A 20,247-nucleotide genomic window follows, 5' to 3' on the forward strand; every position below is an offset into this window, starting at 1 on the left:
GAATTTGTCTGGAGTTGGCCAATCTGGTCTGTTCCAGAACTGCTGTTCCAGGGACTTTAATGTGGGTATTTGGATAACGCATAGCATAAGCGTGCATCTCGGAGCAAGGGAATTAGGGACAGGGAGGGATGTAGGAGAACCCACCCAGAAGTCTGGCCAAGTCAAACATCAAAGCGGAGTACCCTTGTTCAAGACCTTCCACAGGCTCTTGCTAGGACTGGGCTATCACTAAGGTCTTGCTTCACTGACACTCCCTGAGGGGTAACTGCTCCGTCCAGTCCACGCTCTTCCCTCCCTTGTTACGCTTGACTCTTAAGCGTAATGTTTACCTTGGTGCTTTATAAACTTGCATGGCAATATGTGCTTCAGGATACTCGTGTCTGCATCCGTTTGAAGGATCAGAGAAGGGAAGACAAACATTTCACTCATTCCTTAACAGTCTGTCAAGATAAGACATAGGGTTTTCTGCCTGTATCAAGTCTTACTTGTATGCTTTGCATAATATTCAGAGTATGCACATTTTGCTTTGATTCTGAACGGATCATATGTAAATACAACTAACTAATTGAAAAAGTTCCTTTCCCCAGAGACATTTCAAACTTCTATTGGCTTCCATGCGGTCAGGAGTTTACTCTGTATGCTTCATTTTGCTGCACAGGAAACTTAAAAGAGATGAAATGTACAGATGATTGAATAAATGTTAACTTCTGTTCCCATTCTTCTTATTTCTTCTGTATTACTGTTCTTAATTCTGGCCTTCTGATTCTCTACACCTACAACTTTCTAGGAACGCAGTCATCATTTTATTATTTACTATACATCATAAAGGCATTTATTGAAATTAAAGGGATTTATTAAAATAAATAAAAAAATAAAAAAAAAGAAAAAGAGCCAGGTCCTTCAGAGCAAAAACCTATGCAAACATCAAAACCAGGTATTTTAGTTTGTTATTATTGTACAATTTGAAATCTTTACTGCAAGAGACATTACTTTAGTAAAGGCTGTTGCAATCTTTATTTACTACGGGAAGGTAATGTTTTCCAAACCAGCCATTGTTGACATATTTCTTCAAAATAAAGCATGGCTTAACAGTCTGGAGTGAAGAAGCTTCATCTGTTACCCTTTAACAGCAACATAAGAGGAAAAAACAGTTTATGTATCCTTTCCATCCTGACAGATGTGACAATAGCTGGAAACACTGTGCCTGCCAAGAGCTTTTATCAAGTATGTTATAACAACTAGTAATAAGTGTAAATAATAAATGGCTACGATCTTATGGGAAACGGTGGCAATACTAAACAATTTTTGGTGCTTGCTGATGGGAGTCTGCTAGTCTTGGAATTCCCTGCCTTCCCAGTAGAGTTTTGGCCTGACAATAAACAACAGTTTAATACTTTATCTAATCCCAGCCAGGAGGTAAGTTCAACAGCAAGCTTTTGCAGATGTTCACATCCAATAATCTATCCATAATTGATGAAACAGGGAGGTCAGATGTAATGGTTGCTACTATTCCAGCAACAAATAAATGGTTATTGACAAAACAAGGCAGTGTGGCGCTGAGTGCTGAGCAGTGACAAGCATGAAACAGTGCTGAGACAGAAGTAGCGATGTGAATACAGCCCTTCATCTTGAGAATTCCTCAATGTGATGCGTGGCATGAGGGCCACTCTGACACATAAGCAGATGGAGGTGACTTGTAAAGGAAAAATGAGATTCTGCAAGTACATAAAAGGCAGAGGCGGAGAAAGAAACAAGGAGAAAGGGGTGGACAAGACTGGAAATTTGGGTAAGTGCAATAATGTGAATTGTGAATGTTTTGTATAGCAGCACTGTGATCCAGATGTCTGGACCGCTTTTATCACACTTGTATCTACATGAATGTACTTGGCTGTCAGATTGCTGTAGCCTCCTAAGACATTAATATCATACTATATGCATGTGCATGCTTAAATGCCCATTGCTCTTAGACAAAGCACCTATATTTTGCTTCACGCTTGTTAATGTCTTTAGTCCACCCATGAACAGATATTTTTACTTACACAAAGTTTTCCTAGCTAAAAGGAATCAATCAAACCCTTACATTTGCATAACACAATGCAAAAAAACCCGGCAGAAATAAACTAGAAATGTATAAAAAAAATTAAGTCAGTTAAAAATCATTATTTTCCTGCATACCTACATGGAAGTTAAGGAAAAGTTCTCATTCAGCTGAAAACCTCATATTCTTTAAGTTTTAACCCATGTAAGAAATACAGTAAAAGGATTAATAGACTGTTTTTATTGACTGAATCAAACTTGAGTCATTTACATGCAAATAGACACTTGAAATCTTTTGCATCCATTTCAGTGCTAAAAGATAATATTTTTACAATGTTTACTGTGTAATATTCTAATATGAAAAACAGCAGAATGAAATGGTGGCCATTATTGCTATATGTAGTCATAAAAAGATTTCAGACAGAAATATTTTAAATATTAATATTACTAAAATCACTTAAAGCACCAAGGAATGTTAAATCGATTTATTTAGAAGTACAATTTATTTCACACTTGGCTACCAATTCTTTTGATCAGCTCTGAAATAATACATAAGCTGAAAGCAAAACAGCAAAACAAATTGCTTCTAGCAATGAAGCAGCAAGCTCTAGGTATTATACTGGCACGCTTCAGTGTTTTAACTTCTCAGGTTATTTATCTATCAAAGGATAAATTTTAAATTCCTTAAGATCTGATGCCTGAATCAAGACCTCCTATTCTCCAATCTAGCCATCGATGGTTCTGATCAAGCAAAGCTGTTAAGCATTTGCTTACACCTGAATATATGAGTTGTTCCCTTGAAGTCAATGGAAATAACTGAATTGAAATTTAAACACGTATTTAATAAGTAAATTGCTGTAGCTTGAACTATACCAATTTGAGGAACCAATCTAATTTTAAAAGCCTTACTTTATAGAAATTTTTTTAAAGCCTGTTCATTTGAACTAAACTATACAAAGGAAAACAAAACCTCTCAGATTATGAATATATTTGCATTTAAGTACTGAAATTCCTGAGTTTGTACAGCGTGGGTACAAATGTTTCATTTCTCAAAACACATTAAAAGTCTGACATCTGTAAGTATATTAATCTAACAAAATTAATGAATTTCTTATCCAGTTTTTCAGCCATTTGCTACAGCCCTGGGTATAATATGTGCAGTTTCACTAATGGACATACTACTGACAGTTCGTAAGATCTCTCATGCTATTGCTTCTCAGATAATACAAGCTATGAACTAAGACATGCTGTAACTATGTCTTTCCCTCAATTATATAGAGCATTTAGGTTCCAACGTTTAGCACACCTAAGTTAGAAATCCAATACAGTCTGAAGTCCATGAAGTAAATAACCTCTATAACACACAGTTGTACTGTTCTGTCTTTTTTGTTCCTAGCCTGTGGGAATGAAATGAGTGGAAATTTGTACATCAACAGTTATTTAAAGAAAAGTATATTTTTATTAGCTACTCTAAAAAAAGTTTCAATACAGTAGTAGAAAACGTCTGTCTAAATCACATCTTTTAACTGACAGAAGACAGTTATTAGAGTTTTGGAAACCTCAGTCAGGGCAAGTGGACTAATTGTAACCTTATATCCCATAAAACAGACACTGTCTAGCTGTGGTCACAATCTGGCTCCTGCCTTGCCTGGGAAAGCATAAGGAAGAGCCATCTCCACTGGCCATACCTAGCAGAGAATAGCAGAGATTGTTCCATCCCATCAGCTCTATCAAAAAGATAGGACCAGAGCGAAGGCTCCACGATTGCCAACTGCTCTGCCCTCCACGCCTTGGTGAAAAATAGATGCAAAGATATTTTTATTCCCTTGCAGAGCAGTCTAAGGAGTTTTTATGGTTTTGTCCTCAATGATTCAACATATTAGAGCTAAGCAAACCTCCAGTAAGGGACAATTTACTTCTTTTGAGTTCAAGCATAACAGCTAGCAACAATTTCATGGAAATGATTCATACAAAGGATTCTCTTGTCCTTAGGATATCTATTGTTATTATTAACGCAGAAGCATGTAAATATTCTTATTAATGTTGCACTGCAGCCCCCTCTAGTTCTTTTGCTAACTCATACATAGTGTGTGTGTGTGTGTGTGCGCGCGCGTGTACAAGTGCATGCGTGTATAAGGTAATAATAAAACTTGTCATTTTATAATAGATATCCTGAGTTAAAAATCTTACAAAAAAAAAATAGAGTTTGAAGTTTGGGAAATGACATTTGATGCGTTAAATGGCTTGACTTCTAAATTCAGGATGTTTAATATATATATTTTAAGTAAGGCTACATAAACCCTATAAATATATATAAACCCAGCAACTTCCATGCTGTTTGGGAATTAAAAACAAACATGCAAACAAAACAATGTCCTCCAGGCATAGCTCCCAAAATCGGGGTTTTAAGCTTTTTGTCACCAACTTGTATTCAGATTCCCGAGAACAGCAGTGGTCCGATAGTCCTAAAATTCTGAAAAGGAGCTACAGATTTATCTAACGGAACATGCAGCCAAATCTACAGCTCACTGCAGGTGTCTCACTCTTTTGGGATGTACAAATGATTAAACTTAAAATTGTAATGGATGAGATGAAAGTCCACCCATTTGTGGTGTTTTGGTAGCCAGTCTTATGGAACATGAGGCTCCCGAAGGGTAAGGTTGATATCAACAAGTTACCAGTGCATTTATTTTCACTGTTCCTATGGGAAAACATGGAAATCTTATAATCCTATTTCCTTGTCATCAAGCAATAATTTTTTTACATATTTAATATTTTTTTCTCATGCTCTATAGTTTTTGTATAACTTGACTACTGTAATTCTGCAGCAGCACTGCATTTAAGAGTGTTTTCTTACAGAGGGTATTCTTGTGGTACGTTTATCTTGACAAAAATCCAGTTTACTGAGGGGAGTTATTCTGATGCCATTAACCAAGCAAAATACGATTTGAACCACAGACTCAAAAAGAAAATGATACCATGTTCCAAGGCAATAGTAGTAGACACCATATCACCAAGGTGCAAATCTGCGTGGTATACAGAAAAGTACTGAACGAAAATAGCATCATTGCATCTCATGGCTACTCAAAACATTTTCCTTGTTTTCTTTTCAGGTTTTCAAGAAACTGGCTAAGACAGGAAAATGATTATCTAAATTAAACCAACAGAAGAAATCCTTCCTTCACTAAGAGACTGTTAACTTTCATATCCAAATAAAAAGTTAATTCTTAAAGTGAAAGAAAGATCTAAGTGCTCAATTAACAGCAAAAAAATTAATTGAATGATCAGACATTCACCTCTTTCCTGAAGTTTCAGGTCTTCTTTAAGATTCTCAACACAAATAATTTCTAATTTCTTAATTCTATCAGTATTTGAGTCAGTATATTTTGTCAGGGCAAAGTTCACTACCAGTACTAATTGTTCTCACATAATTTTGTTTGCACTATCTTCACCAATGCCTAGCAGCAGCGGGACCTTTCCGAAACACGAAATTTAATCAGTTTCAGAATTGGCTCCCTAATTCTAGACCTTCAAGAAGAAAACCTTTCTCTGTACATAAACCATTGTCAGTGTCAAGATCAATCAGATGTGCCTACCTTCCAAGATGACTCAGAGTTTTGTCTGTTTTTTTATTCCTCAGATGTGAAAAAGACAAAATTTCTGTATGAGTACAGCTTTAAGAACAATTTAAAAATTGCTTAATTAAAAGTGAAGCCTTTAGGAATGCTAAGACCTTTTCTTAAGCTGACATGCTAAAATTTTTTTCAAGCACATGACGCCATTTACTAAGCTGAAAAAGTTACACTTCATTACTAATGGCTAAATACCACTTACAGATGAATAAAGGACAATCTGGCTGATTTAAAAAGAAGGAAGTTTGAAATAATTTCCATTGAATAGTATCTTTTGATGTGTTTTGCGAGTCTCCATTTAAGTGTTTCCTTTTTTAGTAACAGTAATGAAAGCTTAAACCTAAACTCAGTGGTCTACCCAGACACCATTGACAGAAAAGTGTCTTGAAGTTCAGCCTTCCAGCAAAACACTAGAATAGTAAGTAAATCTCAAAGGAATGATGGTCATTCTTCTCAACTACCTTTCACAACGTTTGGGAGAAAAGAGGATAACATTCAGTTGGCATTTTGGAGTTCTTTTACTTGCTAAGATCCTCCTTGATTCACCAAATTCATACACAGATATGTGGCATAATCCATATAATTAGATATAATAGATATAATTAGATAAAATATACCATGTGTACTAACTTCAGTATATCTGCATCCCAGACACATTTACTTATATCCTCTCTAGCTGCATGAGTTGAGACACGATTTTCAGTTGTTTTGACATAGACTTTTTCAGAAATTAACTTTATGGTCATAAATCACCTCTGATTACTTTAATAGGGTCATTTTGAATGTGAAGATGTCTTTGTAAGTTCATAAATTTTCTTGATCATTTTATGCCTGTGGCTTGTATATCGTAATTCTGACAATTCATGCACATAGCATTATGTCATAAATTACCACATTTATTTTGGCACGAGTCAGTACTCATGAACACTGCCTCTATTATTTAAATATGTAACATATCTGAAACACAGGATTCAATATCCAAAATAAAGGAACACTTAGGAAAAAACCCTAATGCTCAGACAAGGGATGAGGACTGGAATTTTCCTGATGATTTGGGATGCAACTCTAATTGAAAGAGAAAAAACCCTTGATGCCCAACTCTTTGAAGCATTCTTGAAAGCCCAGTTTAAAAAAAAAAAAAAATTCCCACATCAAGCATTAGATTACAGTACCTTATGCAAGATTTCTCATGACACAGAAGTGTTTCACTTAACTTGTTATACAAGCCTGAAGAAAAACAAGTAAAGAATAACTTTTATTTTAAAATTAGCCTAGATGGAGAACTCTCCCTGACAAAATCTATAATGTTTAAGATAAGATCTATATAATGTGAACTATTAATATTTTCTGTCATATTTTGTGGAAAAGCCATTAGGCTTGATTATAAACCAGGTGATATGAAAAATATTATGAATATACCACACTGCTATTAAACATAATTAGTTCTCAGGCTTTTAAACTTGCACACACTTACGTTTTTACATCTGAGTAGGTCCACTGAAATCAATCATATATATCAAATAAAATTAAATCAATTTATACAGATTATACACCAAATCAAATTATGTTAGATTATACACCAAGCACCTAGCAAATAAAAAACCTTCTCCAACAAAACTAGCCCATTTGATACAAAGTGACTGCGTATTTTTGATATAATAGGCTGCAGCTTAATCATTTCAACCTTTAATTACTGCATCAGATAATGAATATTTTGAACATATGCTTCTCCACTCTGCTAGAAGACATGAATGAAAGAGAAACAAGTTTATATGCATGCTACTGTGTGCACATGTTGGGGGAGGGAGTAGCACGCTGAACAGCAAAGGGAACCAAGTGGCAACAATTGGAGGAAATGGTATCTGTAACAGCTGCTCCTTTCAGATTCCCCTAGAAGGAGACTGCCTGAGGTGGACCACAGCACAAAAGGATAAAGAAGATGAAAACTGATGCAAAGCAGGAAAATAACTGCTGAGACCCCTGAGTCTACACCCGAATAGTCCCAAGCTGTGTGGCAAGACCTCTTTAGCATGCTACAGAAGCTGGTGATGAACTACATATTACCATGAGGCAAACTGGCTCCTAGCAGTATTGTCTGCATGTTATGTGTAATGATAACCAGTAGTCCTCTGGGAACGGGATGCAATGATTTCATCTCTGTAAGCATCTGAGCTCCCCTTGGATACAGAGACCATTAAACTGAGAACAGAAGGGTAAATTTTAGGCAATGATTTCTAATTGGAGAGTGAAGACAACTTGTGCTCAACAGTACTGTCAGCCACTGATATTTTACTGCTGTCTGTATTGATCGCTGTTAAGGACAAAAGGAACTAAAATTTTACCCCTTTTTCTTAGTCTCATAACACACGCTATTTTCTGAATGAAAGTACTTCATACATTTGTTATGTAATATTATTGGAAATGCCACTATGTTATAATATAATGTTATTTACACTGAAAAGTGTTGGTATTTTTGTTACTGTTGAAATAACATTTTATGCTCTTAACATAATGTATCATTTATATTTTGTACTTTCCTTCCCTTTTAACAAAAAGGCACATTGCTTTCCTTACCTGTCAGGTGTTTTTGTAAGACTAAAAACAATAGGCACAACCTATTATGTGTATATTTTAAATTAATAGTAGCACATTACAAAATTCAAGGTTTCAGAATCTTCCTTAAAAAAATACTAATTCTGCCTGCGACAAAAAGAAATGGAACTTCCAAATGATTGCTGTAACTTTTTGGCAGGAAGCATGGGGGAGCAATGAAGGGAAAGGAGTAGCTATGCAATGTAAGCAAAATGGATCCTGAGCAAACAATGCCAGGACATCTAATATTTTTGACACTTTCAAGGGTAGTTTGATCCTTTGTATATCACTGATACTGTGCAGTCCTGTTCATGAATTAATTTCTCCTGTGATGGAGAGATCAAATATGCATGCACATTTATTTAGCACATTTGTTTATCTTGCTGTTCTTCATCATTCACACAGCTTATTGTGACTCTCAGAAACTTAACGGAAAAGTTGATCAGGTAAGAATGCCAGCACACTTGTCAGTCAAAAAAACAATGCAGATAAACTTGAGTACAAAAAATTCAGCTCTAATCTATCCTACTGTATTCTTGGAAGAGATCAAATATCCTCTTCTCATTGCTGTTGCGACTATTAGATATAATTTTATAAAATTATATGTAGCTTTTTAATTTTGAAATATTTTCACATGCAGCTACAGACTTTGACTGCAACTGATGCGAGAACAGGTCCTCACCTTCCAGCATTCAGTTGATTTATACAGAAGATAGGCCTATCAGCGTTGAAGAATAATGTATAAAGATGGTCAATAGCTTTTGGAAAAATCGTATCACAAATCATTAAAAGCATGCAAGAGGATATTTCAAGACAGAAATCTAGAACCCCTCCTACACTGCAGAAGCCAAGCAAGCAATATTGAAACCTATGCTGAATTCAATCTGTGACTTCTATTGGTCTATCTCTGAAAAAAATAAACCATCACAACAAATAACCACAAAGAATGACCTCTATAAAACATATTCATTAATAAAGTACTGAGTCACTGCAGTTAAAGGAACAAACAGAAATAGAAATAGCAAATATCCAGCTGATTAACTGCAATTATCTTGGACAAAATATTAAACGAAATTAATTTTCCACACAATATTTTTAAGAGGATCATGGAGGACTGTGACTTCTCTAATAACTGGCACACACTGACCTATTACGAACTAGAGGAACCCTCCTTCCAGACTAGAATTCCACATGTAGAATTCTCATTGTCTTAGAATTATTATGTATGGGAGGCTCAAGGGAAATGTGAGAAGAGGAGCTTGGACTCAAATATCAACAGAAGGGATTTCATCAGCTTTTCATACCAAAAGCAATTCATATTTCTTCTAAATTCCCGATGTTCTGAAGAGTTCAACATGTGAACTGATATATTTTTAATCATTGCTCACAAATATGCTGTATCAAGCTAGTTTGCAAAACTGGTGTTTTATACAAAAAACCTAACTAAATAAAACCTGTTTTATATATGTATGGATACAGGAATAGGAAAACTAGTCACATATATCCTGAATTGTCAATTTATATCCAAGCATGGAAACCTGGACTCCATCAGTTCCGGAATTTATTGGAACCATAATTGCTTAAGCCATACCGATTCCTGCCTACAGAACTAGATACAGGTATAGAAGGTCTGTGAGCCAAGTCTCTCAAGTATTTTCCACTCTCCAAAATGCCTAGGAAGATGCCAAGGAGGCAGAGAAAGGCATTGGGAAAGCTAAAGCAACTTTAAAATAAACTTACTGATAATGCTCTCTGTTGTTCTTCAGCAAAATGATATGCTAAACTTAAGCAATACGCAGCTTCTCCTTCTATCTTCATATCACCTCCTAAAGAAAGGATGAAAGTTAGTTACCAGTGTAACCTGAACAAAATTATATTAGTACAGTCAGTGTTTGCAGGTTCTTAAATAACATACAGATGTTTAAATACTGTAGTAAGTTTTTCATTCTCCTTACCCTTGCCATTTATCTGTTTCGAAATATATATAGTGGTAATTAAAAATAGAGGCTATGGATTTAAACAAAATTCAAAGTCAGAGAAACTATCCTCCAGTAAGTAATGCAGCACAATCAATTTAACATGCTGTAATGTTCTCCATCATGAATTGTTTAATAATACTTAGTGTCTTCACATTAAAAAAAAAATTATAGTAGCCTCTCTCTATATGTTAATATATAAAAGTAGCTACAAATATATAATACAGCCTAATATATAAACACAAAATATGTTGACCGACACACTTCGCTAATGTGAATCTTAGTGAAACACCAAAAGAGAACTATCAGTAGACCAGGTTCGTATTTCTTATTCTCATGGCTATTTTGCAAGCTAATGTAGGCTAGAATAGCTAAAAAAAAGGGATAACCTATACCTACAAGCAGCAATCATACAAAATTCTGCATAGGCAGTTGCTAACTGAGGTGCATCACGCTTTTCCATGCCACGTTTTATTTCACTAATACTGATCTAACAAACACTGCTTACTGGTCTTTTTATATTGCTCCCTCAATAGAAAATCATCCATCCATTCAATACTGAAATTTATATATATTAATTATACAAATGCTTACTGTATCACACTATATTCAAAAATTTCCCTCCAGAACATGAGTATCCATGAAAAAAATTGTAGATGAAATTATATTAAAAATAGCCAAAAATCCAGTCTTTCTGTTGCTCAATATCCATCTGCTCAAACACAATAAAGAGTGGGAAATCAACCTGAAGCATAACTGCATATCAAGATATTTTGTAAAATACATAAATAAATATAGTTGCAATGAAAAGGGAGATTATCTACTTACAATTGTCAGGCTAGTAAATTCTTTATATCCAAACACACAGAAGCCTACATCTAGTTCTGGAACTCTCTGAATGTTATAATTGCTGAGGCCACAGCAATGCTCTATCTATAGCACTTAATATGTTACATAAAATTATGAAAAGCCTGTAACTCAAAAACCTGCTAGTCTTTTCCAATATTCAATATCCCTTAAAAGCCTTAATAAGGCAAAAGGATACAGCAACACAGTTTCACAGAAGTGCAAAGTTGCTAGGGATATAAAAAACTTCCTTCCTCACTTAAGAAGAGTCTGACAATCTAAAGTGGGTAATATCTAATCCTAATTCATAAAATACACAAACATAGATGATGGTCTAGAAGGACAGAATGGATATTACAGATGGCAGCCAGAGCCAATACGGGTTTAACTAAATTGTTAAACAGATAGAGGCTGTAGGTCTGGAATGGCGACCAGAGAACTTGTCTGAAAGGAACTTCTAAGGCTTAAATTTAAAGAGAACAATGGCAAGCATACTGTACATAGTGATATTTACTACATGGCTCAGGAAGCTATGGAAAGTGAGTGATTTAAAGTAAGGGCACTGGAACATCTGCCTGGACAAAGTAAGTTTTGGAAAGGCATCAGATCCATTTTGACAATCTCTTCATTCCCATCAGTTTTCACTAGCGATAGGAAGAAGTTGATGAGAAACTTCATCAGCAGTCCTTCTAGTTACTACAGTAAATATTAGTTTTACTGTAGCTGTGACTTAAGCATGTATTACAGACAACAGCGGCAGAAAAAGCTAAAAGCTTGTATTTGATCAACAGATGCAGCTGGAAAAGATGGAGAAGTTTTTGGGTAAACGTGTCCTTCTTCAGCTGATTAACTGTATTGGCATTCTCAGTATTTGGGTACATACTCCCAAGAGAAAAGATCTAAACATGCAACTCACAAAACAGATCTACTAACGTAAACTGCAGATAAAAACAAAATAGGTTATTAAGTGGTTTAATTAAAAGAAAAAAAAAATTAGCCAAATACAATCATATACTCTCACAAATTAAACATTTGGAATAGAAAGAATTGAATTCTTGCCCCCAAAATCTTGTTTGGTTTACTCCCCAAAAATTACCATATAAAAGCATTTAGATTTCAAAGGGCGTTTCAAAATATTATTCTTCATGAGACAAGGCAAGATGAGAAACTTTTGTTCCTTAGAAATAATATAATCAAAGAGAATATAAGCAAAAATCTGAAATAGAAATAATTCACTGGCACTTTTTAAAATAATAAATGACAAAGTTCACATGGGCTTAGATGCCTGAAAACTTGTTCATTTTTTACAAGAGTATCTGCTGGTCTAATAGAGATTTCTTTTTAGGAACTTGCCTTAGCTTCACCAAATACATTTTATACTTTTCTGTAGATTGCCATGATATACTATCTACCTGTATAGTCATATATTTATTTGTGGCAAAACTTATTTTAAAATTTGGAAAATTTTTTAAATTTTTTTGCCATTTTTGGTAGTTTAATTCTATCTATCCCAACTACTACTCAAAGACTGGCTAACAGATTAATGTTGGGCATACATTATTAAATTTAAAAAACTAATGTATCTGGTGATAAATATTGAATTAATATTATATATTAATTGTATGTACAATTCATATGCAAAATACACCCCTTAAGGAATACCATGAAAGGCTCTTGAATTGCTGTGAATGCAAAAAGATGATTATTTGAGACCTTCCTTCTATCCTACTTCTGAGAAGCACTCCAATAATCATCTAGGATAATCATCTAGGAAAAGTAAGCCTGTAAAAGTGGACGTTTAACAGCATCTTTTGAGAAACAAGCATTAAGATATCTGAAAAATCTGCAAAATTATGTGTATTTTCATAAAGTCAACTTGTAAGATTTGCCTTCTCTTTTCCATTCCCTCTCATGTGTAAGAAATGCTCCAGAGTATGGTATTTCTAGCTGATCAACATCTCGCTTTATATATGACATTCAAATGCTATTCTAATTTCCCCCAATTTTAAACCTATGCACACATAGACAAAGCTTCATACAGCCATTATCTAGAACAAGAAGGCAATCAGAAGTAGTCAGCATAGATTTATGACAGGGAAATTGTGCTTCACCAACCTCATAGCCTTCTAGGATAAGATGACTGGCTTGGTGGATGAAGGGAAGGCAGTGGATGTTGTTTCAAGGCTTCTGACGCCATCTCCCATAACATCTTCATACACAAGCTGATGAAGTATGGCTTAGATAAATAGACAGTGAGGTAGACTGAAAACTAGCTGAGCTGCCAGCCTTCAAAGGATTGTAAGCAGCAGCATGAAGTCCAGCGGGAGGCCAGTCACTAGTGGTGTACTCAGGGATCAATACTGGCACCAATACTGATTAATACCTCCATTAATGACCTGGATGGTGTGACCAAGCGCACCTTCAGCATGTTTGCAGGCAATACAGAATTGAGGAGGAATGGTCGATCCACCAGGTAGGTGGCTGTGCTGCCATTCAGAGGGACCTCGGCAGGCTGGAGAAAAGGGCCGATGGCAGTTCCATGGTAATGGAAAATCCTGCACCTGGGGACAGGTAGCCCCAGGCACCAACCCAGGCTGCGGGCTGACTGGATGGAGAGGAGCTGGGCAGAGAAGGACCTGGGTTTCCTGGTGGACAACAAGTTGCCCATGAGACAGCAAGGCGCACTGATGGCAAAGGCGACCAACAGGATCCTGGGCTGCATTAGGCAGAGCGTTGCAAACGGGTCGAGGGAGGCGATCCTTTGCCTGTACTCAGCACTGGTGAGGTCACCCCAGGAGTGCTGTGTCCCATTCTGGGCTCCCCATTCCAAGAGAGAGGGGGACATAGTGGAGTGAGTCCAGCGAAGGGCTGGAAAGATGACTAAGGGACTGGGAGCATCCGTCCGAGGAGGAGAGGCTGAGCGACCTGGGACTGTTCAGACCACAGAAGAGATGTGATCAATGTGTACAAATTCTGATGGGAGGGTATCAAGTCAGTGGTGCTCAGTGACAGGACAAGAGGCAATGGGCACAAAATGAAATTCCATCTCAACTCAACAAAATACTTCTTTGCTGTGAGGATGTTAGAATGGTGGAAAGTTTTCCAGAATGGTTACTGAGTCTCCGCGTGTGAAGACATAAAAACGTGACTGGATGTAGTCCTGGGAAGCCTGCTCTAGCTGACCCCGATGATCTCCAGAGGTGTCTCTTCCTACCTCAGCTGTTCTGCAACTCTTATTTTTTTAGTTTAGGTTTCAAAATATTCACATATATTAAGATATACAGAAGAAATCTTGTTTTCTTATGATAGTTAGTACTTGCAAAAAACAGTTTTCTATGTAGAATGAAAAGGTAGTGATCCAGCAGATAATATCACTCAAAAATTGCCAAATCAACAGTGACTAGCCAATCAAAATCAGTGAGCTGAACTTCCATCGGTGACCTCACTTTCTGATTCTGTGTTCACTGTTTTATAATATTATTCCCACATGGGTTTTTTTTGGAGATAAAGCTTTCAGGAAGCTAAAAGATTCTTTGTTGTCAGCAAGAAGGCATTTTTGCTTTAGTGAGTTCTGGAAGTGTATTGATAGCACTTGTCTTTGAATTTCATAGGAAATAAACACCCAGTCAAACACTTCACAATTTCTTGGGAAAATCATGGCATGCACATCAAATAAAGGAATGTGAAAGTGTTATTTCCCACCTACCTTCTTTTGCCATTTTTAAAGCCTTTATTAGCGTTTTGATGGCCTGCTGGTGTTCTTTATTTTCTAGCATTTTGTCTGCTAGTAATGTATAAATTCTCCAGAGATGCTCACACGCCAGTGAATTGTAAGTATGGCCTGTCTCATCCTTCCACGTCGAGCCCTCTGTTAGCTGATAAAATGCTTCATAATGCTCAGCAGCTTTCATGACATGACCTAAAAAATGTAATTCATAATTACAATCAGTGTAGTCAACAAAATTTTTTAGAAGTTGTTAGTCTATAATAATTTTCCCATTAGAAAGTAAGTTGCAGCCCATTGTTTCACAGATTTTTCAAGAATCTTCAATATATACCTTTACAGATCACTGAAAAATACCACCAAATCTCAGTTACCAGTAATGCTGTAATTTAAACTTATCACATTTTAAATTAGCTTTCCTTTGTAGATTCACAATGTTGGGGGTGTGTGATCCCAAGGCTGTAAAGTCAGAATTTTCCAGAAAATACAGCTATTATAGATTCACGAATATAGCCTTTGTGGATCTCGTATTTCAAAATCACATCTATGCATAAATAATCACAACTCAAACTGTTCCTCAAGTTTCTTCTTCCGTCATGAAAACCTGTGCTGAAAGATTTGAAACGTGGAGAACAGAGGTATAAAAACTGTGGGAAAAAATATTAAAATAAATTAATTGATGAAAAAAGAATTATTATGCAAAGTACTTTATTCAACAGTTATTACTAGGCCAACACTGGTGAGTTTATGTAGTAAATTTACTGGAGGAGCATTAACCACTAATAGATTCATTATTAAGCCTGCAGTAATACAATTTAAGGTCTTCAAATATAAGTTACTCAAACATCTTTAAGGCAAAGGAAAGTCTGAAGATAAAGTTCAATTCATTTTAACATGCAAGCAGTTCCTTCCTCCCCTCTACCTTCAGGTAGATTTACCTCTGTGTGTACATGCAATCTAAGAGATTTCCATGCTTTCCGGATAACGGAAATTCAAAGCTTCTTGAAAGAACACGAGGAGCTTTCCCTTACAGATAATGGGTACAGAAAAACTGCTAGGAAGCAGGTAAGATGAGACCATCAAAACACACACACACACACAAAAAAAAAGGCATTCTGGTCACAGTACCTTGTTTTACAAAGAATGTTCTATAGCAGGGAGAACTGTAAATGTGACCCTTCCTTCCTAAGTTCGTGTGTGTGTGTGTGTGTGTGTGAGATGGAGGAATCTTGTCCCATAGATCATCAATATATCCATTCTATTTCTATTAAAAGCTGAACCAAACCATAAACTAAGTTTGTTTAGACGTGTTTGCAATTCACGCCTCTTCTGAAACACTATTTATACGGAACGATTACTGTTTTGCGGACTGTTGTTACGGTGCTGCATTCAAATTACAAAAAGAACCAGGAAGGAGAAAAGTTGTTTCCCAATTGTAGGAAAGGAAGGGAGAGAAGCTTGGAGAAGGGCCGCCTTTAAGCATTCTGAGAGAAAAGGAGGCTAGTTCCCCAGGCCTCCAGCCAACCTAGAGGCAGCAGAACAGCTCTGACAGATTCCTCTGATTAACTTCATTTAGATTTGTCTTTTGCATATGTTACCCTTTTATAACCATGCTTTCAACATTACAATATAAAACATAACTCTTTTCTTTATTAGAATTAAATTTATTTTCATATTAAGCTTCTCTGATGATTAAAATGAGTTCAACTAAAATTGACAAGTACAAGAAACCTCTCTTTCAAAGAAGCAACTAATTGAATTAGTTTCACAGACAAATCATTTTAAGGCTCTACAACCTATGATTCATGTAAGAGTCCCAGAGGACACAACAAGAAGTGAAAGGGGAGACAGCAAGCTTTATTTAGTTCCACTCTAGCTAGGGACAGATGTCAGAGAGATGGCCCAAAACATTGGAAAAAAATGTTATTGCCAGAGTAGCTATCAGATCCTGTAAACAGGCAGGAGAAGATCTATACATTCTTTCCAAAATATCACATTCTTGACATCAGACTGAACAAACAGAAATGCAAAGTGAAATTATCATGACCAGTACAAGCTGTTTAAGGATTCACTGACAGTACCTGTAACAGGAGACACAGATGTAGACTTCCTAAATCCAGATGAAAACTTCTGCCCATTCTAAAGCAGCTTCCAATTTGAATTTGGGTTTCTGCCTATCCAGTCCAGCTAACTTCTTAGGGGAAGTCCAATTCAGAAGTCAACAGAATTCCAGTTATCCAAGTTGCTAAATGCAGATTTAAGATATTAATTGAAGAAGCTGCTGTTGGCTTTGTGACAAATGATGGAAAGTTGAGTTGAAATTTAATGTTAATAGCTAGATCTAGCAGTTTATCCACTTGGGTTCTCATAAGCACATACAGACTCCTTCTTGGAATTCTCCCCAAAGTTTATTAATCAATTGATTGTCCTTTTGAAAGGATATCGCCATACATTTAAGTGATCTAGTTTCACTACTGGATTCTTTGGAATAATAAGAGCTTGACTCAAGCGTAACTCAAAAACTTCTAGTAAGAATGGGAAGCAGCAAACAAGTGAATGGTATCACCTGGATACATAATTTGAACACAGTATCTGAGTTTCTTCTAAGACTCTGTAACATAATCTCTTAATGGGACACATCATTTAGGTAAATAATATGTGCAACCTTCAGAACTATTGTTTAGATTGTTAGAACTATCAGGTATGGTAATTCTTACTCATGCTTCCTCACTTGCAGTATCCCCTTGGGAAAGTTTCTGTCAGACTAGAAATTGAACTCATATATTCCATGTACCCCATAGTTCTTAAGAGTTGACCTAACCATAAGAGCTGTGACCTGACATCCTTTTTGCCAGATCTCAGTGAAACCTCTGTAGAGGTTTCCATCTACATCAAGCTTCAAAATACAAAAGCAATGTAATATTTTTGGTAGTATTCAAATGGAACTAAATTACATTTGGTTTCACTGAACCACCAAGAGTGATTATGAAGTAAGAAGTAATACAATCTGCTCACAGAAATACCAAACAGAAGACTCTGAGCAAAAAAATTAAAATACCTGCTAGTTTCCTAAACAAGGGAGAGATGGAATTCCTGACCTGAAAGCCCTGACGTGGCTGGGAATTTGCTTACTGAAGACTCTTTCAAGTTACGCTAGCTATTTGGAGACCTCTCAAATTCGTGGAAGGTAAAACATTTTAGACTTTGGAATTAATTCCTCCACCAAAATAATCTGAAACCACTTGTTCTCATTGGCAAATGACATATCAGCCTATTTCTTTAATCCATAATGTTTCTGTGAACCTCAAATGTTGTGGAAAACTAATGTTTTTTGGGGGTGGCAAGTTTATACACTGTCATGAGTCAGTTCAGTTGGAATTGATCTGGCCAGTTCATTCCAATTCTTAAACACTGAACTACTGCAGCTGTTGGGCACAGACATAGGTAGATGCTGTCTGAAAATCTTGAAAACATTAAAAGAAAGTAATAAGCCAATTACAGAACATTTCTGAGAGTAAGAGTATTTTTATCTCACCTGAGCAGTGCCAAAGCAGAGTTTTAAATTACTTTTGTTATCAGCTGAAAGAAAAAGGGGGGGGGGGGGGGGGGGGGGAAGCAAGCAAAATGACAGGAAAAACAACAAATAGGAAAATAACTTGGAATAGTTTGTAGAACTGTATCTTTTCTATCTCTAGGAATTCAAAGAGAAAATCCAGAAGGTGTTTCTAGGAAATCCATATTTGAAAAATCTATTTGCAAAATGTTACACAAAGCAGTATAGCTATTTTCAGTTGGCACCATTAACAGCAATCACATATTTCTTTTCCCACTGCCATGGAGAAATTAGCTCACTGTATACTACATGGACTTTGAGAATCTCTAATATCTCTTCCCTGTTTATAAAAGGAATAAAAAACCAGAAACTTAACTCTTATAACATATACGCTACCACTACTAAAATGTTAGAGTTTAATGTAGCTCAGGGCATAACAAAGAAACCTTATCAGCAATAGTTTAATCCTAAACATAGGAGGTAAAGATTGTCACAATATAATTTTGAGAGTAAAGAATCAGTTTTAAACAATTATATAAGACATTACTCTGCCACTAAGAGTATCAAATTTTAGAAATTACTCTTATTTTCATAGCAACCACACATGTATGCAGAAAGATTTGTGCTACAGTTTTCACTGAGTTCCTTAGAAGTCAAAAAAATAAATCTATTCATTCAAGCAAAAGAACTCAATGTAATTTTGTAAATACTGAAGAGAAACGTTTTCACATTACCTAAAACTTCCTTTATAATTCCCCTTCCTAAAACCCACTCCAAAAGTATACATTTGTTATATCAAAATAGATATCAAACCAAAGGGGTATATATAGAGACTACTATTTTGCCTTTTTTTTTTTTTTTTTTTTTTAAGTAGAAAGATTGACTAGATATTAACACAAATGGGTTTAAATGTGAAGCTGCCATAAAAGCAGGCACATAAATGTAATTCTCCCAGCCGCTATTTTGATGCACATTTTTGATTCCATGAATATTTTATGAAATGGCCCAAACTAAAGCCATATAACATTCCTGCATTACTGATGCTTGCGCCCGTAAGCTACAAACATTAGAGGCATGATTGAGTGCATTAAAATGAACTCATTCAGCAGTGCATTGATTACTTGAAGGAGAAAAAAAAAAAAAAAAAAAAAAAAAGAAGTTACTCCCACTTAAGAAAACAGCACACAAATCTGAAGTTTTCAATACTGAAATTAAAGAGAGCAAATTTGAATCATGTGGTATTTAACAAATAAAAGCAGTACAAAACTATCTAGAATTCTCTATATACAGTCCTGACATTAATTAAGTGAGATGTTAATTAGGTCCACAGATTGCTTCCAGTAGTGTACAGGTAATTTAAAATGTCACAATCTGCAAAATGCAGTGACTGACCTGTACTAGCTCCATGCCTCAGCAATACTGAGAGCACCTAATGATTTCCTTTTCTATCAGCTCGTACATTTACCAATGAAAATAATGCCACAGAAACAATTGCACAAAAAAGTGACAGGTCTGTTAGGTACATTTCTTGGGCAGCACTAGTATATGCAGAAAGCACATTTAATTCTAAATTGTAAACAGTTGTTGAGGACTTTAGATTAAAATACACTATAACATACATAAAGATTTATTGTTCCTTTAGGTTGTTGTCTTAAGCTAAAGTAGAATATTTTCTAGAACTAGGACATCTTTTGTAATCAGTTATTTCACTGTACATGTGGACATAAAATCTGCTTGAAGCAGCAGTTAATAGAAGCAAAAAACCAAAAATGTTATTACTATTTTAAAAGATATAGGCTTACATTTCAGTTTAACTGCTTGAACTACTTGTATTATTTTTAGTTTCCTATGTTCAGGTAGGTCAATTGTGCTAGCACTATTCATGCT

At 35.7% G+C, this 20,247-nt stretch overlaps 1 protein-coding gene across 1 annotated transcript in view; it reads right to left on the reverse strand.

Moving 5' to 3' along the window:
* TTC29 (tetratricopeptide repeat domain 29) overlaps positions 1 to 20,247 on the reverse strand; it is a gene marked incomplete at both ends in the record, with an annotated part of 147,069 nt that overhangs the window by 79,228 nt on the left and 47,594 nt on the right. The window contains 2 exon segments of the mRNA XM_082315042.1: positions 10,002 to 10,087; positions 14,790 to 15,002. Coding sequence (XP_082171168.1) covers positions 10,002 to 10,087; positions 14,790 to 15,002 — 299 coding nt within the window.

This window comes from Platalea leucorodia (assembly GCF_965183815.1).
Source record: "Platalea leucorodia genome assembly, chromosome: 6".
NCBI classification, from domain to species: Eukaryota; Metazoa; Chordata; class Aves; order Pelecaniformes; family Threskiornithidae; genus Platalea; species Platalea leucorodia.